At 39.7% G+C, this 27,682-nt stretch overlaps 1 protein-coding gene across 1 annotated transcript in view; it reads right to left on the bottom strand.

Annotated features, from left to right (window-relative positions):
• Positions 1-27,682, bottom strand: part of Dpyd (dihydropyrimidine dehydrogenase) — an 865,876-nt gene that overhangs the window by 304,774 nt on the left and 533,420 nt on the right. Inside the window, exon 15 of the mRNA NM_031027.2 lies at positions 7,508-7,576. Coding sequence (NP_112289.2) covers positions 7,508-7,576 — 69 coding nt within the window. The remainder of the gene's footprint in view (positions 1-7,507; positions 7,577-27,682) is intronic.

Genomic DNA, 27,682 nt, shown 5'->3' with positions numbered 1-27,682 from the left:
TTCTTCCTTGACCAGGTTATCATTGAGTATAGCATTGTTCAATTTCCAAGTATATGTGGACATTCTTCCTTGATTGTTATTGAAGACCAGTTTTAGGCCGTGGTGGTCCGATAGCATGCATGGGATTATTTCCATCTTTCTGTACATGTTGAGGCCCGTTTTTTGACCAATTATATGGTCAATTTTGGAGAAAGTACCATGAGGAGCTGAGAAGAAGGTATATCCTTTTGCTTTAGGATAGAATGTTCTATAAATATCCGTTAAGTCCATTTGGCTCATGACTTCTCTTAGTCTGTCTACATCTCTGTTTAATTTCTGTTTCCATGATCTGTCCATTGATGAGAGTGCGGTGTTGAAACCTCCCACTATTATTGTGTGAGGTGCAATGTGTGTTTTGAGCTTTAGTAAGGTTTCTTTTACGTATGTAGGTGCCCTTGTATTTGGGACATAGATATTTAGGATTGAGAGTTCATCTTGGTGGATTTTTCCTTTGATGAATATGTAGTGTCCTTCCTTATCTTTTTTGATGACTTTTAGTTGAAAATTGATTTTATTTGATATTAGAATGGCTACTCCAGCTTGCTTCTTCTGACCATTTGCTTGGAAAGTTGTTTTCCAGCCTTTCACTCTGAGGTAGTGTCTGTCTTTGTCTCTGAGGTGTGTTTCCTGTAGGCAGCAGAATGCAGGGTCCTCGTTGCGTATCCAGTTTGTTAATCTATTTCTTTTTATTGGGGAGTTGAGGCCATTGATGTTGAGAGATATTAAGGAATAGTGATTATTGCTTCCAGTTATATTCATATTTGGATGGGAGGTTATGTTTGTGTGCTTTCATTCTCTTTGTTTTGTTGCCAAGACGATTAGTTTCTTGCTTCTTCTAGGGTATAGCTTGCCTCCTTATGTTGGGCTTTACCATTTATTATCCTTTGTAGTGCTGGATTTGTAGAAAGATATTGTGTAAATTTGGTTTTGTCATGGAATATCTTGATTTCTCCATCTATGTTAATTGAGAGTTTTGCAGGATACAGTAACCTGGGCTGGCATTTGTGTTCTCTTAGGGTCTGTGTTTCTCTAAGGGAGTTCTTCACGTCTTTCTTGAAGTCCCCCAGCATCATGATCAAATATGATTTTGAAACTAGATCTTGCTTTTCTGGTGTGTTTGGATATTCCATATTTGTTTTGGTGGGAGAATTGGGCTCTGATGATGCCATGTAGTCTTGGTTTCTGTTGCTTGGGTTTCTGCGCTTGCCTCTCGCCATCAGATTATCTCTAGTGTTACTTTGTTCTGCTATTTCTGACAGTGGCTAGACTGTCCTATAAGCCTGTGTGTCAGGAGTGCTGTAGACCTGTTTTCCTCTCTTTCAGTCAGTTATGGGGACAGAGTGTTCTGATTTCAGGCGTGTAGTTTTTCCTCTGTACAGGTCTTCAGCTGTTCCTGTGGGCCTGTGTCTTGAGTTCACCAGGCAGGTCACTTGCAGCAGAAAAGTTGGTCTTACCTGTGGTCCTGAGGCTCAAGTTCACTCGGGGTGCTGCCCTCGGGCTCTCTGTGGCGGCAGCAACCAGGAAGATCCCGCTGCCCTTTCCGGGAGCTTCAGTGCATCAGGGTTCCAGATGTCCTTTGGTGTTTTCCTCTGGCGTCCAAGATGTATGTGCAGAGAGCAGTCTCTTCTCTTACTTCAGCTTTAAAACAACTCCAAACGCTACGATATATCACCATGCCCATTGGCAGTTCATATGCCAAACATAAAAGATTCAAATTACCCATCTCACAGGATCTTAAATGAAGAGCCTGTGGCTTACCCAGTGATTTAAATCAATGGGTAGATTATTATTAAATCATTTGTTCCTTAAGTAAAATTCAAATACCATCTCTTTTCTTTCATTCACTGTTCCTAAACATTACCATTGCTATGGAAGATTGTATGTGCATATGTGATGTATAAGTAGAGGTACAGGTTATGAGGAAGGGGAGGGGACTAATAGGGTCAGGAAGAGGGAAGGGAGGGGGAGGGAGGTATGAGGGGCAACAAGCTCAGTATACATTACAGATGTGTATGCAATTCCCTTATCAATCTAGCATTATGGAAGCTGAATATGCGTCAAAGTGTCATTTGGAACACCCCCTGGTGATTCCTGGTGGTGAGTGCCACCAACGAGGAAGTCATTGAGAGCATTTCTTGTGTATCAAAGAGTTTGTAGTGACAGTCAGAGCTTGAACTTCTCTCCACAGTCTGGTGTTTTCCCATCCATTGATTCTGTTTCCATTCATATCTCAGTGTGTACAAACACAGCTTGCCAGTCGCCGATGTGAAGTTATCTAGCAGACATACTTAGAGACACAAAAGGGAAAGAAGACACTTGTTCCCCTGCTGGGACTGCCACACTGGATTAAGAAAATATAACCTTTCAGCATCTGTGTGGCTTCTAAACTGCTGTCCGAAACAAAATTCTTCAACACCTATTAGATAGAGTCTTATCTAGGGATAGTTATGTAAATTTCTCAAATAGTACACACTCGCATGCACCTGAGGTGGGCCATGTAATGAATATCCGGGCCTTAAAAATGGGGACAAGGCTATTCTGCGCGATAACCAGCCCTGGGAGGTATTTATTTTGCCTCTGAATGTTCCTGTCACGGGGATCACAGGAGCATCAGGAGTGGCTCACTTCTATTTCCAAGTAGTCACAACCGCTCAAAAAGCCTTAGTTGCTGAATTATCAGGAGATGTTAAATAAACTAAAGTGGACTAACATTCTGGCTCTTAATAGTCACAGGGATCTTAATTACTTAGTCCAGAACCTTCCCCAATAAGGATTGAAAAGGGGAAAAAGAAAAGAAAGATGGAAGTAGGCGAAGGGATAGCCATCACTCGAGGAACAGCTAAACGCCAAGTTAGAAGTGTACTGGAACTGCTTTCCCCCAACAAATTCGGTCGTGAACCTACTAGAATTATTCAGCCAAATAGACGCAAGAGAAAGCTACCTTTGTAAATCTGGGTTTCTCTACCCATAGTTTAATGCATTCTCAGCAGGGAAGAGAGTGTGTGTGTGTGTGTGTGTGTGTGTGTGTGTGTGTGTGCATGCCCACACGTGGACACAATGTACACTGGCTAACTCAGAAACTTATTACTTGTCTGAGTGGAGAGGATATAGTGGTGTGCTCAGTCCCAAATGGGGTATCTGTAGCACCGTCTAGTGGGTCCCAGGTTCAGTAGGAGACTCTGTCTCAAAAGATGGAGAACAACTGAGGACTCTCTCTGTCTACCTATGCCCTCCACATATACGCACATACAAAACCATTTAAATATGTAGACACACACACACACACACACACACACACACACACACACACACACACACTGTTTAGAACCTAAAAAGAGCTATTGAAATTCTGGGCCAATGACGTTATTACAGAGAAACTTGGCTGAGAACATATGCATACATCACCCACATCCAGCCTGTATACTTTCTCATGTTTCACGGTCTAACTCAACTTCCAGACACACACTCTCACAGACCATATTGCTGTCAGCATATTTACTGTGTTAGCTCTCACAGTCTTCCTCTATATGCGACCTAGCTTACACAGCTCACCTAAGAAGAACTCCAAGGGACCAAGATCCATGTCTTATGAAGGAGCTCTGACCTTCCCTTCTAGTTCTGGGTTTATATGAAGAATTGCACTATAGGCCACAGAGTATATGATTGCCCAGAGTGGTAGAGCACAAAGACAGCTGTGTTGTAAGACACTACCAAGGGGGACTGGGGGCAAGGAGGATGAGCCCTTTCCCTTACTCCTCTATTGCTTCTGTGTTAAGATGATCTTGTGCCGCTGTCCCTGACCTCTATACCTGAGCAGGCTGCTCTGTCTCCTTGGGAAGCCTTGGCAGGCTCTCTAGTGCACCATCCTAAGTTTCTTTTCCCTTCTTTCCTGGCTCATCTTTTTCACACTTTTCCTGCTCAGGGGTTGTGTCCTTCACTAAGGCCCCTTTCTCATCAAATATGACTCAATTTCTATTTTCTGGACTAATCGACATTAAGAAAGAAATGGATTCCAGTTCTGTTAAAATGAATCCAAGATCTTCCTAATCTCTAATCCTGGCAGGCTGCAGTAATGGCTCAATTTGTTGAGTATCTGATTACGTTCTTAAGCTGTGATCACATCTATGGGGCTGAGATGGTTTCTGTGGTCCTCTGTTTGACAGCCCAGGAAATTTACACTGAATAGGGATAGCCAATCAATGTCTCAGAAAAGTAAGAGGCTCTATGAGCAAATCTCAAGCTCTGATAAAAGAACACATATGACCAAGTTTACAAAAAGTTTCACCATGCTATAAAAACCCTCATGAAACTGCTTCTTTTTCATGGTGTCTAAAAAACCATGGCAACACAAGCAAAATTGACAAGAATAAGGTATGGGAAGGCATTTCAAGTGTAAGTTCACTAAGGTTAGGATTAAAAGGGGTTGTTTTAGGTTTTGTTTTATTTACAAGAGAAAACAAAGCATGTAGGAAATGGGGATGATCAATTAAGCGGTCTGGGCACACAATGTCCTTGATTGCATTTGGTTCAAGTTAATATATTATTTAAATATGCCTAATGCAGTGACCTAATGTTGCTGAGAGCATGGAGAAATATGTCTGTGTCTAGGCTCATTTTAAAGCTATTTGTGTGCTCTGTAAATATTAGGATCCTGTAAGGCAAGGGGAAGCAATGTCATCGTTACATTGGTTATTTTTCTCCCAATACTGTGACCAAATATCTGAAAAGAAGCAACTTAAGGAAACAAATGTTTCTTAAGGCTTGTGGGTTAAGTGATGAAGCCACCTTGGTATAGAAGGTTTGGCGGCATGATGAGCTCTATGGTACCAGGAAGTTGTCTTTTTACTTCTCCATGGAATAGTGAAAGGGTGGTTTTTGTGCTGGTACTCAGATGGCTTTCTCCTCTTCCCCTTTTATTCACACTTGAGTGTCACCAAGACTCAGAGTGCTACCTCAGATAATCATGTTTGCAAATACCCTCACGGACATGTGTACAACTGTGCCTTACACAGGGCCCATTGCATTCCCTAACCCTCTTAGTGGATTTGATTACTCCTCTTCCATGTACAAAGTTAATCCCAGAGCCTTCCATTTTTTGCTACTGATCTTCAACAACTGCAGCTCTTTGGATGTGGTACATGTGTCTTTTGGGTTAGCAGACATGGTGAGGAGAAGGGTAATGATAGATTTTCTCAACTCCAATTAAAAACCCAACCCACTGAAAGGAGAAACTTCATGAAAATGTACACATGCAACATCTAGCTGCTTGCCAGCCCCCAAGCATCAGCACAGTGGTATGCTGTGTGATTGCCAGTACAACTCACCAAGAATTGTCCATGTTACACATTATCCTAACTGTGAATGGAAAACATTTTTAGTTTATTTTAATGTGAATTTTCCATCTACCTATCTATCTATCTATCTATCTATCTATCTATCTATCTATCTATCTATCTATTCATCCATCTATGTATTTGTATATACAATATACGTGTATATACATATATGTGTGTGTTTATATACATGTGTGTATGTTTACATACACGTGTGTGTGTCTGTATGTGTTTGTGTGTGTGTGTGTGTGTGTGTATCTTGAATAGTTGGTCCATAAAAACAAAAGCAGTGAGTAGTTCTTTTTCCTTTTAATATAATTTTATATACAATTAATGTGTATATAAGCATGTGTGAATCTATCACAGTATGTGCAGAGGTTAATGGTAAATTAAGAGAAAGTCAACTCTCTCCTTGCACTATGGAGGTCACTGGGGATGGACTCGGGTCATCAGGATTGGTAGTAATCATCTTTACTTATGAAACTTCCTCACAAACCCAAAATTACTCTAAAAGGATGACAAAGAGGAGGACATGAATTTGGGAGGGTGAACTAAGAGGGGGATCAGAGAGGATCCTGAGTTGAGTTAAGGATGGTGGATATAGTCAAAATACATTTCATGCATCTATAAAACTATGAAAGAATAAGTCAAATATTCTACTTGAAATGTTATTGGGTGTGTAGAACATAAGGTGGGATGGAATCCTTTGGGCTGCTGCTGCCCTACCTCCACAGGGATGCAAAGGCCCAACAGCTTTCTCCTAATGCCCTAAGTTAGCCTGGGTCTCACTTTACCAGAAGCGTGTTGGTTTCACAGACAGTGTGTCTGGCTTGTTCTTTTTTATAAGTATATCGCTCCTCCATGGAGATATAGAGATTGCTCTGACTTAATAGAAAGCAAACTCTTTTCTCCTGTCTTTGTTATATAGTATTTAAGAAACAAGAATAAATAAGAGTGAAATTAAACAATAATATGAAATGTGAAAACATCTACAATTGCTAATATACTTATAATTACTGCCTTTTGACTTTTGTAAGTAAACTCTCGCACTTAAAAATTAATGTCCATTACTGAAGGAAATATTTTGAAAGTGTTTTTATTCTTACAGAAAAGCAGAGAAGCACGCAGCATGATAAAGCCATTTATCATAGTCAGCTTAAAATTGGCAAAGCTCATGCCAAGCACGGGCTTTGTGGAAGATTTCATGGTCAATTAGGTAAATACATGTCTAAAGCAGACCCAGCACAGAAGATCACGAAGCCAATTACAGATCATGTTTAATTTCACTACCCTAAGTCCCAGAAGTAATTTTTTCCTTCACAGTTGTAAAAATATCCAAGTAAAATGTACAATCCACCATCTTTGCCCACCATAGAGAACATCATAGTATTTTGCAAAGTCAAGTTAAGTCTTACTAGGTTCAGTGTCAGCATGGGTGGGAACTCTTCAAGACTGCAAGCCAGGGCTGTCTCAACTAAGTGGCCTTATTGAATGATTGACATAAGAGTACTTTTAAGCATGTATTTTTATGTTTGAAATATAAATCTGGGGCACGTGTTTAGTTATTTGCATTCGTGCAAAGTGGGTATTGTGGCATACCCACTGGTGAACGTTGCACGCCCACTGACTAGTGTGCCACTCAGCCACAGCCCGCCCTAGCCCTTTATACATGCTGGTATTCAAACTAGAACAGTATTAAATGAACCTTTTATACTTTAAATATTCAAGACTTTTATATTCAGAATCCCTTCTCTTACTGTCAAACCAGTTTGCCTAAAGGCAAGGCAAGATCAAGTTAGACTCTCAAAGGTAGAATTAAATTTTATCATGGCATCCATCATATATACAGTTTGCTTAATATGCAAATACAGAGTCTATGGATTCAGAGAATAAAGGGATTTTAGGTACCGTGTGAAATCCAGGGGACTGCTTTTATAGAATAGATTCCTTTTAAATTTACATTTCCATCATTTAAATGAAAACACATGGTAAACAAATTATAAAAGAAATGCTTTAACTTACATTTTCAATTCAATTTTACTTCTCTTGTATTATTTTTTGTGGCAGCTCTTTACTTAAAACTAATAAAAATGAGAGAGGTGAAATAGCATAAATACCAAGTAAAGAAATTTTACCTCAGCCATTTTGGAGAGTTCCATCCAGTCATTTTTGTTGTAACTGCACATGATGCTGGCGATCAGGATCTTTACAGAGAAAAAGAGAACATGTGTTCAGGTGGCCTCCCTACTTTGTGCACATATTAATAACCATAGACATATATTTATAAAGACAAAAGCTACATTATAAAAATTAATTATTTTCAACCTGCTGAACATTTAGGGCTTTAGACTTGTGTGACAACATTCTTAATTACTGTCATTGGACATTTGAGCACTTATCTGAGCATTATCTCCACATTCTGAGCGCTGAGATTGCAAACACAAGCAGCCACTCCTGTGACTTTATGTGCATTCTGGGGATTGAACTCCCATCCACATGCCTGTGTGGTAAGTACTTCACTCACCTAACAATTTCCCCAGCCCCAGTTTTCTTAACTTTATCGAGTCTTAGCTTTCTCACTTCTCAAATATAGATTATAATATTGACTTTGTCATCCCAGAAAGTGGCAGTGGGAATTACACAAATTTGTGTGTAAATGTGTGCCACTGAAAGAGACATCTAATTTCTATAATGCCGTTGAAGCATATATTACTATAATTATTAGCACAGCATAAAGATTTCTTTCATGGGAAAGAAAAGTATAATGTTCCCTTCCATAATAACATATTACAATATGATTAATACAATTTCATATATTTCTTGTGAACTATAGTTTCAAATTCTATTAAATAACCTTACATTGCTTTGGATTCCAGTAGGCTAATGATTTATATACAGCCTTACATTAATCCATCAATAGAATATATATGACAGTAGTTACTAGTATCTGCTCCAAAGCCATGATATTTATGTTGAAACCCTGTTCTATCATCTTTAGTTCCTGTGCTGAGGAACAGAATAGGTTTTCTAATTAGTAAAATATGGGTAACAAGAAGTGCAGTGGCTAAGCCTTATTTAACTTTAAAGACAGGGGGCATTTTACAGAATTTTGCTTTATAAACTTATTTAATAATTACAACCTTGTTTTGACCATTTTTAGCCCAATAAAGACACAAGGGTACTGAGTTGTAAAGACTACACCACTATTGAAAAGAAGACCTGGATTCAGGGTCATATGATGTTACTAACTGTCTATGATTATAGTTGTTAGCTTTTAGTGGTCTCATCTACATACTCACAAAACTCTAGTAATTGTTTTACACTGTTATGTCCTTCCATGACTAAGGCATTAAGACTGGGGCATTAGAAATTTATGCTGTTCATGAAGTCATGGAGTCCATTTATAGAATCTGCCAGAAACCATTGAGCTCCCATCACATACTTCTTATTTACATATATGTCTTAACACCACAGGGACATGCTGCAAAAGTTAAATGAATGTTTTTATCATGAATAGAAACATGTAAAGGTGAGACCACATTGGAGAGAATTCTTAACGCAAGGGAGAAGCTGTCCTTAAAACTGGGTTAATTTGAGTCCCTTTGTAGACTCTAAATGCCATGGGAAACTGGGTTTTGGGGAGGCATGTAAATCATCCAATACCCTGGCTGGCATACAGTCAGGGACAAAAACACTAAGTAGATAAATGTTCTCTCTCTTAAACATTTAAAATGGTGGACTTCCAGGTTCTTTATTCTGTCCAATTTAAAAGAAAGGAGAGGTGGGTCTAAGGAATTGTTTAGAACGGTGGTTCTCAAACTGTGGATTGAAACCTCTTTTGCAACAGTAGCAAAAATACAGTTATGAAATAACAACATAATAATTTTATGGGCGGGTGTCACCAAAATACAAGGAACTGTATTAAAGGTTTGCAATATTAGGAAAGTTGAAAACTACTGGGTTAGAAGGACTGTCATGCCTCCTGCCTGAGAGTTTCTTTAGCAGGAACAAATCAGTTTTCTTGTCTTATTTCAAATAGTTTAATTCCCCAGGGTAGCCCCAACCAGGCAATTTGGAGGAAGAAAGGGATTTAGCCCATATTTCACACCTATGTAACATATACTCTCCATTAGGACTTAGATGATGCCTCTAGATGCCCTGCCAACAGGAAGAATTTCTTTGTCTGCTATGCTGTGTGGTGTGTGTACGTTTTAGATGCCAGGGTTGATACCCATGGGAGCCCTCCTTTTCTGAAAAGAAGGGGAGGTGGAATGGGGCTAGGGGTAGGACAGGGAGGAGAAGAGGGGGCTGCAATTAGGATGTAAAATGAATAAATAAAAAAATAAGTAAAGTCAGATGATGAATAAAATAGGGACATCCAGTATGTCTTTTCTGCATTGCATAGATTCAGCTTCTCTTTTATGAAATCGGGCTTCCATGAGGACATCTGTCCCATGATCTTTTCTGTAAGGACCTTTTCTAATGTCTTTATCTAACAGCCAAGGATCCCTATCCAGACCAAGTCCCCTCTGTGACAAATGTTCTTCCCACCTTTCGAAGGAGTCCTGCTCAGAGATGCCTGCTCATTCTCCAGCTAGAAAATGACCCAGCAAGCATAATAAAGGGGACATAAAATCTTTTAGGACTAGACCTAATATCTCCTGCATGGCTCTCGACTGCAGAGAAGGATGAAGGAAGAGGAAAAGGAAAAAGAAAAGCAAGAGGGGGAAAGAGAAGATGATGAGGGGCAACAGGAGGAGATAAAAGATAGAGAAGGTGAAGGCGGAAGAAGTAAAAAGGAGGAGAAAGGGGCTTATAAGGGAAAAGGGGAGGAAAGAGAAGAAGGTTGGGGAGAAGCAAAGGATAGAGGAGGAAGAATGTGAAGAGAAGGACAAAGATGAGGAACAGCCTTTTTCTCCCATTTGAAGTCAGGTAACATTCAATTGTCTTCTTCATGCCCAGAGCAGAAGTAAAGTAAAACACAATGGAAAAGCCTGCTATTTGACAGGGCCATGGGACAAATAGAACCCTAGGCCATGTTGCTAGAAGGCAAGAATAAAGTCCATACGGTATCTGAGAGCCAAAAAGAGATTTCCATCACTAACATAACCCTGCTTTAAGAAAACTGACAGGCTTGGGTTTTTAGAAATTATATTTTTTTAAACAAAGTAATATTCCCACATATGTGAAAGTTGCTCCTTCACCACTGCCGTCACAGCAAGGCACACATCATTCCCTCTCATTCTTCCATTCCCTCTCAGGATAGAAGATGGGACAGACAGCAAGGACAGTCCTACAGATAAGATAGGGATGGAGGCTTCTGTCTGGAAGTTAGGTCAACTAGACAAAGACACTGCCCTATCACTGACAGTGCTCTATGATAGATTCTCTTAACTGGGAACTTGCATGGCTTCTTTTCTCTAAATGCCATGTTAAATTTTGATAAAGCTATATTTTCTTGAAATTTGTATTGATTTTTGTCAGGATTCCTCAAAGTCATCTAGTGCCCTATAGGTTACTAGGATCAACAGGAAATATAATTGGGTTGGATGAAGACAAATATTGTTCTAGAATTAATATGCTTTCTGTGTGAGAAATCACCCTGCTTACTTAGCTATTAATAAAGGAAAAATCTATTGAGGTAGCATGTGTCTGGCTCTGGCTAATGTTCAAAGAGGAGCAGACCCCTAATAGCAGATTTTCCTAACTTATATACACCTTATGTGTAGGTATGCGCTAATCATAGGCTGCAATTTTTATGTATATTGCAGGTCTGCAATCCAAGTTATACTTTCAACAATTTCAACAGAGACAGGAAACTGGAAATCTGGCAACTTAGGCAGATAATTTACACAGCGAAGATACCATCAGTTTTTGTTGTTGTTGTTATTGTTGTTGCTTTGTTATTTGTGTGTTTTTGTTTGTTTTGGGGGACTTGCTGTTTTTGAGGCAGGATTTATTTCTCTGTGTAGCACTGGCTGTCTTGGAACTCACTCTGTAGACCAGGCTGTAGGAACTGCTCTCTGCTTCCCAAGTGCTGAGATTAAAGGCGTGCACACTGTGACACCACTGCGTGCCTCAGAATTATTTCTTAATTACACTAGTGTTGCTCTTTTCAAATACTTGTCACACATTGTCATCTTGCCCACTTTCAGAAATATGCTTTCCCTGATAACAGTATAAATGACTTAATGACAACCAGGACTTAGTGGTGACTGTGACAAACACTGTCCCCCTTGTTCTCCCTAGATGCCTGTTCTTTTATATGGAGATAAACCTACTGGCTGGTTTAAGTCAGAGTTGTCTCTTTTGCTATGAAATAGAGCCTAATCAGAGGTCAGTCTTGGTGAATACACATTAATAGAAACTTTCTCAGCAACTGTGAACTTCAACTATGGTAAAGAGTTTTCATTCTCAATCTCGAAGAAGTTTGGTCAGTACACTGAAGGGACTTTGGCCAGCTTGACTGAGATGAACATGACTTTGACAGCACATGCCCTTCTCTCTGATTCCCTTGGTCATGCTAAAACCCTTTAGAGTACAGTCTTAAAGCTAGCCATCAATGTTCATTCCTTATTTGACCAATTCCTCCTGAGGCTGATTAACAAGGTACAGCTTCAAAGTATTGAAGTCCAGCAATCAGATGAACACTTTGGCTCACCGAATTAACATGTCCAACTGAAGTTAAACACATCATCCTAATATGGGGTTTCCTCTTTATCATTATAAACCACCATTTTCCTATGTGCATTGTCTGTTCTCTATCCAGAGGCAGTCCTTTGTCCCACTTCAGGATAAATACCCCTCTTCCCTTTCTCTTATTAACTTCCCCTTCTCCCTCATTTCCAATCTACATTCTTGTTCTTTTATTCCTGTCCCCTACACTCTATCCCTCTGGGGCAAAGAAATCTCCCTTGTGATGAGAACTTGGTTCTGGGTCCTTACATACTGGTCCTTACATACACTGTTTATTTTCTAGATATACTAGAGGCAATCTTCTTTTATTAAATTCTACTTTCTATAACTTAATATTTCCTAAGAAAGTTTATTACAAGATTCTTTTCAGTATAATTTTTAACTACTGGAAGTTTCTACTGCATCATTATCACCTAGAGTAGTGCTCTGAACACAGAGATCCACAGTGCTATTGATTCATATGAATTCAGAGGTTGGATGTAGCCTATGTGAGCCTCTCACTGTGGCAAGGTGGCAGGCTCTAGGTGGGATCCATACATTCTTCTTCTTGGGAAGGTTTTAATAGTCATCTAGGCAGCCAAGCTGCACATTTCCTAAGCAATGTCTATCTTTTTGTCCCCCAAAGATGAGAAAGAACCCCAGGCTGGGATAATCAGTGATTGGTTGGCTCATACTTGACATCAACACCCTACCACAACAATCAAAAGGTATTATTACTGGTTCCTAACCTAGACCGTACAAGAGTTGAGAGTCACTTGTGACCACTGACCTCTCATTTATCCACCCACCTCCCTGTTTCTTTCAGTGACTTTACCAGGGCAAGCATAGTAGACAGAGGAATGTGGAAACATGGAGATAATCAAGAATGGAAGAGAGATCCATGCTGCAGTCCCTGCTAGACCAGGGCCATGCATATGTCTGCATGTGAGCACTCAGAAATACTACTTTTCCACTGAACTTCATCAAAGATTTAAAAGCAGGATTATTAGGGATGGACTATCTAGGTTAATAGAGTGCTAACTTAGCATGGGTAAAGCCCTGGATTCAGATTCTTAGAGCACCATAATTAGTTTAAACATTCTAAATATCTGTCTTTAAAACCAAGAGATAGCTTATAAAAAATATAGAAGTGTGGTAGTTTACAGACATCACAGTGGCTGTAAAATTATCTTAACTCTCATTAAAACAGACCGAGGTTTTCCAGAGTCAAGCTAAAAGGTATTCACTCTAAAAGGAGATGGAAGATAATTAAATCTTTCTGTGATGATTAAAAAGTCTTTTAGTGTTTTGCTTGACTCAGTTTTTAATCAAGTAAAAGAGGACAGGCTATTTTGCTTCCTATGAGAAAAGTGAACTGATGGGTTTTGCTTGTGATGAAGTATCATGCCACCCTACCAGAAATGAATACTCATGAAGACATATTTCTAATCAAAGTTTCACTTAATTTAAGCCATTCCCAGGCTTCTCTTTTTAATAGTTCATATTTTAAAACATTATTGAAGGAGGTGATACATAACAGCCAACCACTGTCCAATATTTGAACTTTGGCCCTGTCCTATATTTTATGACAAACACTCAGATAGGACGTTCTCACAGCATGAAACAAGCTCCTAACGAACAAATTTGCCTCTCACTACAGCAGCTGTTAACTGAGACCAAGAAATCCAGAGTGTAAAATGTTGGCCTAAAGTCTTTTTTAATTCAGTGTTCAACCAATATTGCTCAAGCACATACTGTGTGCAAATAACTGTTCTAACTTTGAAGTGACACATGAAACAAGGAAAAAATCCTTATCACCCTAAGTAAGAAATGAATTCACTGGGCAACTGCCAGGTCAGGATTACTGTGATGAAGGCAATACAGAGGAAAATGTGGATATATCACTGGGTTAAGGGACACAGTCATAGGAGATGGACAATTGGTCAAGGGTCCTCTTCATTGTGACCTGAGAGATGAGCAGGTTCCTCACTCGGAAGAATGGAATGGGGAGAAAATTTGTCTTCTGGGAAGAGAAAAGTGCACGCAAACACTGAGAGGGGATGGGCTTGGAATGTACAGAAGGCCAAAGGGGTCCAAAGAGCTTCAAGACAGGACAAGAGTACTATGAATAAAAATGAGATAAACAACCAATAGCTGTCACTCTAGATGTTCTAACCCCTGTGGGAGTTTGATGCCCTGTGTGAGGTCACAAAAATATTGTGGGTGCTGATAAAATGGTCCAGTTTGCATCTTTCAAATATTTTTCTGAAATCTTCATAAGGAAACAAGTAACGATAATAGATGTGAAAGTAGCGTTTTCAATTTATGTAGAATCATGTGGTAGCCACAGAAATGCAGAAAAGCTACACCCTAATTGGCTGGTGAATATTAAGATTCAAGGAGACAAAGATAATGCAACATTAAAAGTGATTCCTAGACTACTGGCTTGAACTCTGATTTTGAGAATGTAAATTATATATGAACATGGAATAAAGCCTAACAGGAAGATGAGTGAGGAAATTCATGGTCCATGTGAGGTTTTTAGTAAGTATTTCAGTAGAGAAGTCACTGATGTGCCCTCTGTATACCTGCTGATAATACACTAAAGGGGTTAAGGACAAAGTTATAAAACAAGGAGACTGTAATATAAAGTAGCATTTATACTCAACTGGCAAGGTGATTGGAAACTAAATAGAATAAAGTAGATAAAAAATAAAGGGCCAAAGCCCAACCTCAAACCACAAGAGAATGTGGCTTCCTGCTGGAGGGGAATTCTCCAAAATGTAAGGTGTGACCCACTGTGATGAATTCTGCTGAGATGTAAAACAGTTTCCAAGGGATTGTAACATTCGGTCCTGCCTGTAGCTCCTGAAGTTGGAGAGTAAACAACTCAAGTTAGGTTCAGGAAGTGCCTGAAACTGACAAGAGTCACTAGGTTCCTTTCTACCAGAGTAAGCAATAAAAGTGGAGAGTCGCTCTGACAAATATGAAAATGAGTTACTAAGAAGACTCTCTGTCAAGCCAACCTACAAAGAAGACTCTGAGATGGGACCAGCTGCCTAGAAGAAGCAGAAACCTGCAATAGATTTAGACCAACTGAGTAACTTGGAAAGGATACTCTCCAACCTGTTGTGTTAGCTGCCTGTAGGATGTAACTGATATCCTGCTGTAGTGGGATCTAATACTACACGTGCTATTGAGTCATTTCTGCTCCTGTAAGTAGTTTCCAATAAAACTTATTGGTTTACCAAGTTGGACATAGGTGGTAGATTGTATTTCCTATCTATGGTGAGGAGGTATTTTACCACTCTCTTGACAGGCAAAGTTGTGTCATACAACAAAAGAACAGATAAATATCTGATAGCACAGAGATCTCTGATCACCTTTACAAAATGGTTTTCACTGAGGCAGCAAGAGTGTGACTCAGACTGGCATAGGTTGAATGAATAGAATTGGAAGATGGAGGAATGGGAGATACAAAAAAATCTCCCTCAAAGATTTGTTGGGATAATCCTCGTTTCAGTTCCTGTTGCTGTGATAAAATATCTTCACAACTTAAGGAAGAAAGGGTTCATTGAGCTCAAACTTCCCATTAAAATCCTTCATTGCAAGGAATTCAATGAGCAAGTACTTGAGACAGCCAGTCATATTCACACTCGAGAGTATAGAGCAATAAATGGATGTGAGCATGTGCCAAGCATGTTCTCTTGTCTCTTGTCTCTGTCTTTGTCTCTCTCTGTCTCTATTGCCATCACTGTAGGTTCCAGCTGATGAAGCATTGCCATAATCAGGGTAGGTCCTCCGACCTCAATTTACTCAGTAAAAAAATTCCAGGGGCCAACCTAATCAAGACAATATTTTGTTCTTCATTTTAGGAAATTGTATGAAGAGGCAAATAAAAGACTATAGGAAGCCTGGTGTGAATCCCTTTTACTCATCTGTGATTTTGCATGATTTTACATTGGTGGATTGACATAGAAAAAAGTATGAAGATGATAAGAGGTAATGCTGAATTAATGGTGGGAGGCAGTTTCCTTGGAGAGGGGGAGGGCATCCTATTTAGGTTAGTAGAGCAGGAAGGAGGACAGCAAACATTAGCTGTTATGGGTTAATAGATTTGTTGTGAAAAGGGTGAAATTGCTCTTGTGGGTAAGTTTTCTTTATGAAATAAGAAGAAAGGTCTCTTGATGAGGGTAAATAGAAAGGGGGCAGAGGTTCAGAATTATGAGAGCAAGACAAAAGAAAAATAAACATCTAAAAAAATAAGAGAACAAATCTACTACATTATGGCACAATTACAAGGCCTCAAAGACAAAGGTACTACTGAATGTTGATATTTTGAGAAAGAAAGAATAACTAGTAAAAATGAAAGTACAAGACAATTTACAAAGTCAAGACACAGATTATATGGCTGAACACAAAATACAGGTTGTATAGATTTGCCTTAGAGTCATGATCCATTTTATGAAGACTCCTTTTAGTGTAGTAGTCATTAAAATTTGATGTGCTTCATGAAAAACAATCTCTACTGAATTGTGTTTTGTAGGCACCGCTTTTATTTTTTTTTCCTTTTCACATTTTTTTTTATTAACTTGAGTATTTCTTTTTTTTTTTTCTTGTATATTTTTTTTTTTTATTAACTTGAGTATTTCTTATATACATTTCGAGTGTTATTCCCTTTCCCGGTTTCCGGGCAAACATCCCCCTCCCCCCTCCCCTTCCTTATGGGTGTTCCCCTCCCAACCCTCCCACCATTGCCGCCCTCCCCCCATAGACTAGTTCACTGGGGGTTCAGTCTTAGCAGGACCCAGGGCTTCCCCTTCCACTGGTGCTCTTACTAGGATATTCATTGCTACCTATGGGGTCAGAGTCCAGGGTCAGTCCATGTATAGTCTTTAGGTAGTGGCTTAGTCCCTGGAAGCTCTGGTTGCTTGGCATTGTTGTACTTTTGGGGTCTCGAGCCCCTTCAAGCTCTTCCAGTTCTTTCTCTGATTCCTTCAATAGGGGACCTATTCTCGGTTCAGTGGTTTGCTGCTGGCATTCGCCTCTGTATTTGCTGTATTCTGGCTGTGTCTCTCAGGAGCGATCTACATCCGGCTCCTGTCGGTCTGCACTTCTTTGCTTCATCCATCTAGTCCAATTGGGTGGCTGTATATGTATGGGCCAAATGTGGGACAGGCTCTGAATGGGTGTTCCTTCAGTCTCTGTTTTAATCTTTGCCTCTCCCTTCCCTGCCAAGGGTATTCTTTTTCCTCATTTAAAGAAGGAGTGAAGCATTCACATTTTGATCATCCGTCTTGAGTTTCGTTTGTTCTAGGGATCTAGGGTAATTCAAGCATTTGGGCTAATAGCCACTTATCAATGAGTGCATACCATGTATGTCTTTCTGTGATTGGGTTAGTTCACTCAGGATGATATTTTCCAGTTCCAACCATTTGCCTACGAATTTCATAAACTCGTTGTTTTTGATAGCTGAGTAGTATTCCATTGTGTAGATGTACCACATTTTCTGTATCCATTCCTCTGTTGAAGGGCATCTGGGTTCTTTCCATTTTCTGGCTATTATAAATAAGGCTGCGATGAACATAGTGGAGCACGTGTCTCTTTTATATGTTGAGGCATCTTTTGGGTATATGCCCAAGAGAGGTATAGCTGGATCCTCAGGCAGTTCAATGTCCAATTTTCTGAGGAACCTCCAGACTGATTTCCAGAATGGTTTTACCAGTCTGCAATCCCACCAACAATGGAGGAGTGTTCCTCTTTCTCCACAACCTCGCCAGCATCTGCTGTCACCTGAGTTTTTGATCTTAGCCAATCGCACTGGTGTGAGGTGAAATCTCAGGGTTGTTTTGATTTGCATTTCCCTTATGACTAAAGATGTTGAACATTTCTTTAGGTGTTTCTCAGCCATTCGGCATTCCTCAGCTGTGAATTCTTTGTTTAGCTCTGAACCCCATTTTTTAATAGGGTTATTTGTTTCCCTGCGGTCTAACTTCTTGAGTTCTTTGTATATTTTGGATATAAGGCCTCTATCTGTTGTAGGGTTGGTAAAGATCTTTTCCCAATCTGTTGGTTGCCGTTTTGTCCTAACCACAGTGTCCTTTGCCTTACAGAAGCTTTGCAGTTTTATGAGATCCCATTTGTCAATTCTTGATCTTAGAGCATAAGCCATTGGTGTTTTGTTCAGGAAATTTTTTCCAGTGCCCATGTGTTCCAGATGCTTCCCTAGTTTTTCTTCTATTAGTTTGAGTGTGTCTGGTTTGATGTGGAGGTCCTTGATCCACTTCGACTTAAGCTTTGTACAGGGTGATAAGCATGGATCGATCTGCATTCTTCTACATGTTGCCCTCCAGTTGAACCAGCACCATTTGCTGAAAATGCTATCTTTTTTCCATTGGATGGTTTTGGCTCCTTTGTCAAAAATCAAGTGACCATAGGTGTGTGGGTTCATTTCTGGGTCTTCAATTCTATTCCATTGGTCTATCTGTCTGTCTCTGTACCAATACCATGCAGTTTTTATCACTATTGCTCTGTAATACTGCTTGAGTTCAGGGATAGTGATTCCCCCTGAAGTCCTTTTATTGTTGAGGATAGCTTTAGCTATCCTGGGTTTTTTGTTATTCCAGATGAATTTGCAAATTGTTCTGTCTAACTCTTTGAAGAATTGGATTGGTATTTTGATGGGGATTGCATTGAATCTGTAGATTGCTTTTGGTAAAATGGCCATTTTTACTATATTAATCCTGCCAATCCATGAGCATGGGAGATCTTTCCATCTTCTGAGGTCTTCTTCAATTTCTTTCTTCAGTGACTTGAAGTTCTTATTGTACAGATCTTTTACTTGCTTGGTTAAAGTCACACCGAGGTACTTTATATTATTTGGGTCTATTATGAAGGGTGTCGTTTCCCTAATTTCTTTCTCGGCTTGTTTCTCTTTTGTATAGAGGAAGGCAACTGATTTATTTGAGTTAATTTTATACCCAGCCACTTTGCTGAAGTTGTTTATCAGCTTTAGTAGTTCTCTGGTGGAACTTTTGGGATCACTTAAATATACTATCATATCATCTGCAAATAGTGATATTTTGACCTCTTCTTTTCCGATCTGTATCCCTTTGATCTCCTTTTGTTGTCTGATTGCTCTGGCTAGAACTTCAAGAACTATATTGAATAAGTAGGGAGAGAGTGGGCAGCCTTGTCTAGTCCCTGATTTTAGTGGGATTGCTTCAAGTTTCTCTCCATTTAGTTTAATGTTAGCAACTGGTTTGCTGTATATGGCTTTTACTATGTTTAGGTATGGGCCTTGAATTCCTATTCTTTCCAGGACTTTTATCATGAAGGGGTGTTGAATTTTGTCAAATGCTTTCTCAGCATCTAATGAAATGATCATGTGGTTGTGTTCTTTCAGTTTGTTTATATAATGGATCACGTTGATGGTTTTCCGTATATTAAACCATCCCTGCATGCCTGGGATGAAGCCTACTTGATCATGGTGGATGATTGTTTTGATGTGCTCTTGAATTCGGTTTGCCAGAATTTTATTGAGTATTTTTGCGTCGATATTCATAAGGGAAATTGGTCTGAAGTTCTCTTTCTTTGTTGTGTCTTTGTGTGGTTTAGGTATAAGAGTAATTGTAGATTCGTAGAAGGAATTCGGTAGGGCTCCATCTGTTTCAATTTTGTGGAATAGTTTGGATAATATTGGTATGAGGTCTTCTATGAAGGTTTGATAGAATTCTGCACTAAACCCATCTGGACCTGGGCTCTTTTTGGTTGGGAGACCTTTAATGACTGCTTCTATTTCCTTAGGAGTTATGGGGTTGTTTAACTGGTTTATCTGTTCCTGATTTAACTTTGATACCTGGTATCTGTCTAGGAAATAGTCCATTTCCTGCAGATTTTCAAATTTTGTTGAATATAGGTTTTTATAGTAAGATCTGATGATTTTTTGAATTTCCTCTGAATCTGTAGTTATGTCTTTCTTTTCATTTCTGATTTTGTTAATTTGGACGCATTCTCTGTGTCCTCTCGTTAGTCTGGCTAAGGGTTTATCTATCTTGTTGATTTTCTCAAAGAACCAACTTTTGGTCCTGTTGATTCTTTCTATGGTCCTTTTTGTTTCTACTTGGTTGATTTCAGCTCTGAGTTTGATTATTTCCTGCCTTCTACTCCTCCTGTGTGTATTTGCTTCTTTTTGTTCTAGAGCTTTTAGGTGTGCTGTCAAGCTGCTGACATATGCTCTTTCCTGTTTCTTTCTGCAGGCACTCAGCGCTATGAGTTTTCCTCTTAGCACAGCTTTCATTGTGTCCCATAAGTTTGAGTATGTTGTATCTTCATTTTCATTAAATTGTAAGAAGTTTTTAATTTCTTTCTTTATTTCTTCCTTGACCAGGTTATCATTGAGTAGAGCATTGTTCAATTTCCACGTATATATGGGCATTCTTCCCTTATTGTTATTGAAGACCAGTTTTAGGCCGTGGTGGTCCGATAGCACGCATGGGATTATTTCTATCTTTCTGTACCTGTTGAGGCCCGTTTTTTGACCAATTATATGGTCAATTTTGGAGAAAGTACCATGAGGAGCTGAGAAGAAGGTATATCCTTTTGCTTTAGGATAGAATGTTCTATAAATATCCGTTAAGTCCATTTGGCTCATGACTTCTCTTAGTCTGTCGACATCACTGTTTAATTTCTGTTTCCATGATCTGTCCATTGATGAGAGTGGGGTGTTGAAATCTCCCACTATTATTGTGTGAGGTGCAATGTGTGTTTTGAGCTTTAGTAAGGTTTCTTTTACGTATGTAGGTGCCCTTGTATTTGGGGCATAGATATTTAGGATTGAGAGTTCATCTTGGTTGATTTTTCCTTTGATGAATATGAAGTGTCCTTCCTTATCTTTTTTGATGACTTTTAGTTGGAAATTGATTTTATTTGATATTAGAATGGCTACTCCAGCTTGCTTCTTCTGACCATTTGCTTGGAAAGTTGTTTTCCAGCCTTTCACTCTGAGGTAGTGTCTGTCTTTGTCTCTGAGGTGTGTTTCCTGTAGGCAGCAGAATGCAGGGTCCTCGTTGCGTATCCAGTTTGTTAATCTATGTCTTTTTATTGGGGAGTTGAGGCCATTGATATTGAGAGATATTAAGGAATAGTGATTATTGTTTCCCTTTATATTCATATTTGGATGTGAGGTTATGTTTGTGTGCTTTCATTCTCTTTGTTTTGTTGCCAAGACGATTAGTTTCTTGCTTCTTCTAGGGTATAGCTTGCCTCCTTATGGTGGGCTTTACCATTTATTATCCTTTGTAGTGCTGGATTTGTAGAAAGATATTGTGTAAATTTGGTTTTGTCATGGAATATCTTGGTTTCTCCATCAATGTTAATTGAGAGTTTTGCTGGATACAGTAACCTGGGCTGGCATTTGTGTTCTCTTAGGTTCTGTATGACATCAGTCCAGTATCTTCTGGCCTTCATAGTTTCTGGTGAGAAGTCTGGTGTGATTCTGATAGGTCTCCCTTTATATGTTACTTGACCTTTTTCCCTTACTGCTTTTAATATTCTTTCTTTATTTTGTGCGTTTGGTGTTTTGACAATTATGTGACGGGAGGTGTTTCTTTTCTGGTCCAATCTATTTGGAGTTCTGTAGGCTTCTTGTATGCCTATGGGTATCTCTTTTTTTAGGTTAGGGAAGTTTTCTTCTATGATTTTGTTGAAGATATTTACTGGTCCTTTGAGCTGGGAGTCTTCACTCTCTTCTATACCTATTATCCTTAGGTTTGATCTTCTCATTGAGTCCTGGATTTCCTGTATGTTTTGGACCAGTAGCTTTTTCTGCTTTACATTATCTTTGACAGTTGAGTCAATGATTTCTATGGAATCTTCCGCTCCTGAGATCCTCTCTTCCATCTCTTGTATTCTGTTGGTGAAGCTTGTATCTACAGCTCCTTGTCTCTTCTTTTGGTTTTCTATATCCAGGGTTGTTTCCATGTGTTCTTTCTTGATTGCTTCTATTTCCATTTTTAATTCCTTCATCTGTTTGATTGTGTTTTCCTGGAATTCTTTCAGGGATTTTTGCCATTCCTCTCTGTAGGCCTCTACTTGTTTATTAATGATTTCCTGTGTTTCCCTAAGTGTGTTCATGTCTTTCTTGAAGTCCTCCAGCATCATGATCAAATATGATTTTGAAACTAGATCTTGCTTTTCTGGTGTGTTTGGATATTCCATGTTTGTTTTGGCGGGAGAATTGGGCTCCGATGATGGCATGCAGTCTTGGTTTCTGTTGCTTGGGTTCCTGCGCTTGCCTCTCGCCATCAGATTATCTCTAGTGTTACTTTGTTCTGCTATTTCTGACAGTGGCTAGACTGACCTATAAGCCTGTGTGTCAGGAGTGCTGTAGACCTGTTTTCCTCTCTTTCAGTCAGTTATGGGGACAGTGTGTTCTGCTTTCCGGCGTGTAGTTTTTCCTCTCTACAGGTCTTCAGCTGTTCTTGTGGGCCTGTGTCTTGAGTTCACCAGGCAGCTTTCTTGCAGCAGAAAATTTGGTCTTACCTGTGGTCCCGAGGCTCAGGTTCGCTCGTGGGTTGCTGCCCAGGGGCTCTCTGCAGCGGCAGCAACCAGGAAGACCTGTTCCGCCCCTTCTGGGAGCTTCAGTGCACCAGGGTTCCAGATGGTCTTTGGCTTTTTCCTCTGGCGTCCGAGATGTGTGTGCAGGGATCAATCTCTTCTGGTTTCCCAGGCCTGTCTGCCTCTCTGAAGGTTTAGCTCTCCCTCCCACGGGATTTGGGTGCAGAGAACTGTTTATCCGGTCTGTTTCTTTCAGGTTCCGGTGGAGGTGTCTCAGGCGCAGAAGTCCTGCCGCTCCTGGGCCCTCCCCCACGGGAGCCCAGAGGCCTTATACAGTTTCCTCTTGGGCCAGGGATGTGGGCAGGGGTGAGCAGTGTTGGTGGTCTCTTCCGCTCTGCAGCCTCAGGAGTGCCCACCTGACCAGGCGGTTGGGTCTCTCTCTCACCGGGTCTGGGAGCAGAGAGCTGCTGCGGGCCGGGATCCGCGGGTGTGGGACTTCCGGTAAACACAGACCGTGCCTCCTAGAGAAATTCTGCTTCCGTGTCCCAAGCTCACCAGGCAGCTTTCTTGCAGCAGAAAGTTTGGTCTTACCTGTGGTCCCGAGGCTCAGGTTCGCTCGTGGGGTGCTGCCCAGGGGCTCTCTGCAGCGGCAGCAACCAGGGAACTTGAGTATTTCTTATATACATTTCGAGTGTTATTCCCTTTCCCGGTTTCCGGGCAAACATCCCCCTCCCCCCTCCCCTTCCTTATGGGTGTTCCCCTCCCAACCCACCCCCCATTGCCGCCCTCCCCCCATAGTCTAGTTCACTGGGGGTTCAGTCTTAGCAGGACCCAGGGCTTTAAATTGGAATTTTTCTGCTAGATACAGTAGTGGTTGCCTATAATTTTCCTACTCTATAGCTTTAAATAGACACCGTAACTATGTAAGTCTTATAAAGGAAAGCATCTCATTGGGGCTGGCTTACAGTTCAGAGGTTTAGTCCATTATTGTCATGTTGGGAACCATGGGAGCATAAGCAAGACAAGATGCTGAAGAAGTAGTTGAGAGCTCTATATCTGGGTTGGCAGGCAGCAGGAAAAGAGATAGTAGGCATGGCTTGAGTATTTGAAACCGCAAAGCCCACACTCATTAACACACTTACCCTCTAATAAACCAACCCCGATTCCAATGAGGTCAAGTGTTCTTACAGTACTATGAGTCTTTGGGAGCCACTTCTATTCAAACCACTACATTAGGCTACACAAAGAGACTCTGGCCCAAGAAATGTCCTCCTCATCCAAACTACATTTTCCACAGTTTTGAGTTTCCTTTTGGTTAATAAAGGTCACTCAAGAAAGGACACACTTCTTGGGAAAACATTTAACTCATTCTATTAACTATTAAAATTTTAAAACATTCTAAAATATCATCTTCAACAATTTATTGGTAAGATCTTGCACAGTTTTCTCTCTGAAAAATACCACAAATATTAAAACTAAATGTACACAAATACTCTTCAAGAAAGGCTTGTTAGATTGTCTCTTTTGACATCCTTTACAGTTCAAAAGTTAAGAATCAAAATTAGTGGTCAATTAGTTTAAATTTAATAATCCAACTTCCTTATGGACTAAATACAATGATTTTTGTTAAAGTGACAATTAACCAAATAACAGTAAAGTTTATTTCCTAGATATTTAGATGAAGAATAGAGTTTTCATTGGTTATGAGAAGGCTATCTTGTCAGATTCCTTTGACTTGGAATTTATGCTTTGAGATACACTGTCAATAATGTCTTTGCATTCTGCAACTGCACTGTGAGCTACACCGGAAATCCAGACAAGGATTCAGCTTCAAGGTAGCCTATTTTTTTTTAGTAGGTTAAAAAGTGCAAAGTCACAAAGTTGATCAGTGGTGAATTACCCGCCACAGAGTTGGACACTGTCAAACCATTTAAGCAAATCATTCCTAACACTGTTGAGATTATATTGAGTAGGAAACACAAGCATGATATATGTGATTTTTCAAGGATCTTTCAGCTAAAATCATGCATTTATTAAATATTATTTGATGTGTACATTTACATTTTAAGTGTAATTTCTTCTTTACTACAAGTGTGGCAAAAGTGAGACTCTGGCAGTTTCCACAAAAGGCATTCATGGATGCCAGGATATTTAAAACCTGTCACATTGTATTTGCTCATTCACTTTTTAATGATCATAAATGAGAACAATATCTGTACAGGTTACTTTTTATAAAGTTTAATATTATCTTAAAGATGACCTTTTGTTGTTATTTGGGGGATTACAATTGACTTTTGTTTATAATTATTTCTAACATGAAAAAGTAATGTGTGAAATTTAATAAATTAGACTTTGTAGTTCATGCCTGTAATCCCAGCACTTAGGAGGCTGAGGAAGAGATACAGAAAGATCTCACAAGTTTTGGAGCAGCCTGGTCCACATGGTGAATTGCAGTCTTCTCAAAGTATAGTCGAAAACCATTAGTAATGGTCTCAATCAAGAAGACAAAAACTTTTGGATATTCTAAGAATGTGCCTGTACTGGATAGATTTTTATTAATAACAGTTAACTAGAGAGGAAGAGTTGAAGAATTGTCTCCATAAAATTGGCCTGTGGCTATGACTGTGCAGAACTATTTTGGTTTATGATTGATTTATCAGAAGTCAGCCCACTGTGGCAGGTGGCCCTGAGTTGTATAAGAAAGCTAGCAAACAGAGGACAAGAGAGCAAGCCAGTGAGGAAGGTGTATGCATGGTCCCTGCTTCAGCTCCTGTCCTGGACTCCTGCCTCGAGTTTCTGCTCTGACCTCTCTCAATCATGGATGAGAAAGTACAAGGTAAAATTAATTCTCTCATCCCTTGAATTGCTCTTGACCAGTGTTTTATCACAGCAACAGGAAAGTAAGAATGACATCCTCAAAGTGTTGCTTTTGATCACTTTTCAATAAGTGTTCACCTAGTATCTTTCCTCTATGTGCTTAGAAACTGATATAGGCACTTATCACTGATGTCCCACAATGCAGTCTGGTTGATTCTTAGAACTCTCTTCAGCACTTCAGGTGACCAATTAGTATCATCTCCTTTCCTCACGAGTATGAGGCACAGTTCTACTCCTGATTATCTGGCTCCTGGTGGTGCTGCTTTTCTCTTGCATGTGAACGTTCCCATGTATAATCTTGGCTACCAAAGGTAACCTTTGACTACCTTTTCTTGTCTTGTTTATGCACAGCAATTAGACCTGAGATTGAGAATGTTTCTCAGTACACACGACCTTCTGGCACTGTCTTAGTTACAGTTCTATTGCTAGGAAGAGTCATCATGACAATGGCCTCTTTTATAAAAACAAAAACATTTGTTGAAGGTGGCTTGTAGTTTGTGATATTTAGTCCATTCTTGTCATGATGAGGCTCATAGTAACATGCAGGCAGACATGGTGCTGGTGAAGGAGCTGAGCTCATTCACAGGCAGCAGAAGGAGGTTGCCTACTAGGCCTAGCTTGAGCATGAAGGAGATAAAGGGGTCTGTAACCCCATAAGAACAACAATGCCAACCAACCAGAGATCCCAGGGACTAAACCACCACCCAAAGAGCACACATGGACAGACCCATGGCTTCAACTGCTTATGTAGCAGAGGGCGGCCTTGTTGGGCACCAATGGGAGGAGAAGCCCTTGGTCTTGCCAAGGCTCGACCCACCAGTGTAGGGGAATGTCAGGATGAGGAGGTGGGAAGAGGTGGGGGGTTGGGGAGGGGGAATACCCTCATAGAAGAAAGGGGAGGGGGAATGGGATAGGGGGTTTATAGACAGGAAACAGGGAAAAGGGATAGCATTTAAAATGTAAATTAAAAAAATCCAAAAAGAAAAAGAACAAGTAACAAAATACAAAATAAATAAATAAATAAATAAATAAATAAATAAATAAGAGCTAAACAAGCCTACCTCCACAGTGACACATATTTTTCAACAAGGCCACACCTATTCCAAAAAGGCCTCACCTCCTAATAGTGCCACTCCCTATCAGGCAAGCATTCAAACACCAAGTCTATGTAGGGAGCATTCTTATTCAAACCACTAAAAGCACCTACCTTCAATTTGCTCAAAACCAGATGTAATTTTTTTAAATGCTTTAAGAGCATAGAGCACAATAAAGAAAACACAAAGCGATAGGTATAAAGATGATTGCACCCATTGTAGCCAAGATATAGTGAAGGTATCCGGCAAAGAATATGCAAATAATTCTGAAATAATCCATGGGTATTTATTGCTGATTGATTAGGAAAAAAATGAGTAGACTAAGGAGTCAAAGGAATAAAAATGGTTTTTCATGAGCTGAGAACTTGGATTTAAAATTCAGATCACTCCATGTAATGATTCCTACATTTGGATATTATCTCAAGGGAGGTTTTGCCTGGAAAGCACTCTTCTGCCAACCATGTGCACACCATCTCTGAGATCCTAGAATACCTTTTATTTCTGTTTTTCCTGTGTGACGTGTAATTTTTTATATACACTTTTAACAATGTTATAAAATTTGATTGAGTGCTCTATACATCTATATCAAACCCTGTATGCCTTTGGGCATCATTAAATACTTGTTTAAAGGAATATTGAAATACGTAGCTGAGCCAGGTGTGGCATTTTATTAATCCTACTACTCAGAGACAGAGGCAGGATTTGGATATCTGAGTTTGAGACTAACCTGGTCTACAGAGTACGTTCCAAGACAGTCAGGGTGACAAAGCAAAACTTTGTCTTATAAAACAAAAGAAAGAAGAAAAAAATGGAGCTAGGTAGCTAAGAAAAAGAATTCCAAATAACATGTCATCCTATTGCTAATTATAATTTTTGTATTTAAGTTCATGTCTATATTTCCAATGTGGTAGTGGGGTTAAAGATCCTCTAGGTTTGTTTTTTTAAAGATATATTTATACATAAAAGAATAATGGCTCATATTATTTTAATCTTTGACCTTGAATACACACTTTTACATACATGATCTCATCTATTTCCTACAGTGAGCATGAATTTACAGAACTTTATATGGAGTACCTTATAATGAGACCCAGACAATTCAAGTGA

This window comes from Rattus norvegicus, chromosome 2 (assembly GCF_036323735.1).
Source record: "Rattus norvegicus strain BN/NHsdMcwi chromosome 2, GRCr8, whole genome shotgun sequence".
Classification (NCBI taxonomy): domain Eukaryota; kingdom Metazoa; phylum Chordata; class Mammalia; order Rodentia; family Muridae; genus Rattus; species Rattus norvegicus.
Note: the sequence above shows the minus strand (reverse complement) of the source record. Positions and strands in the feature narration are given on the sequence as shown.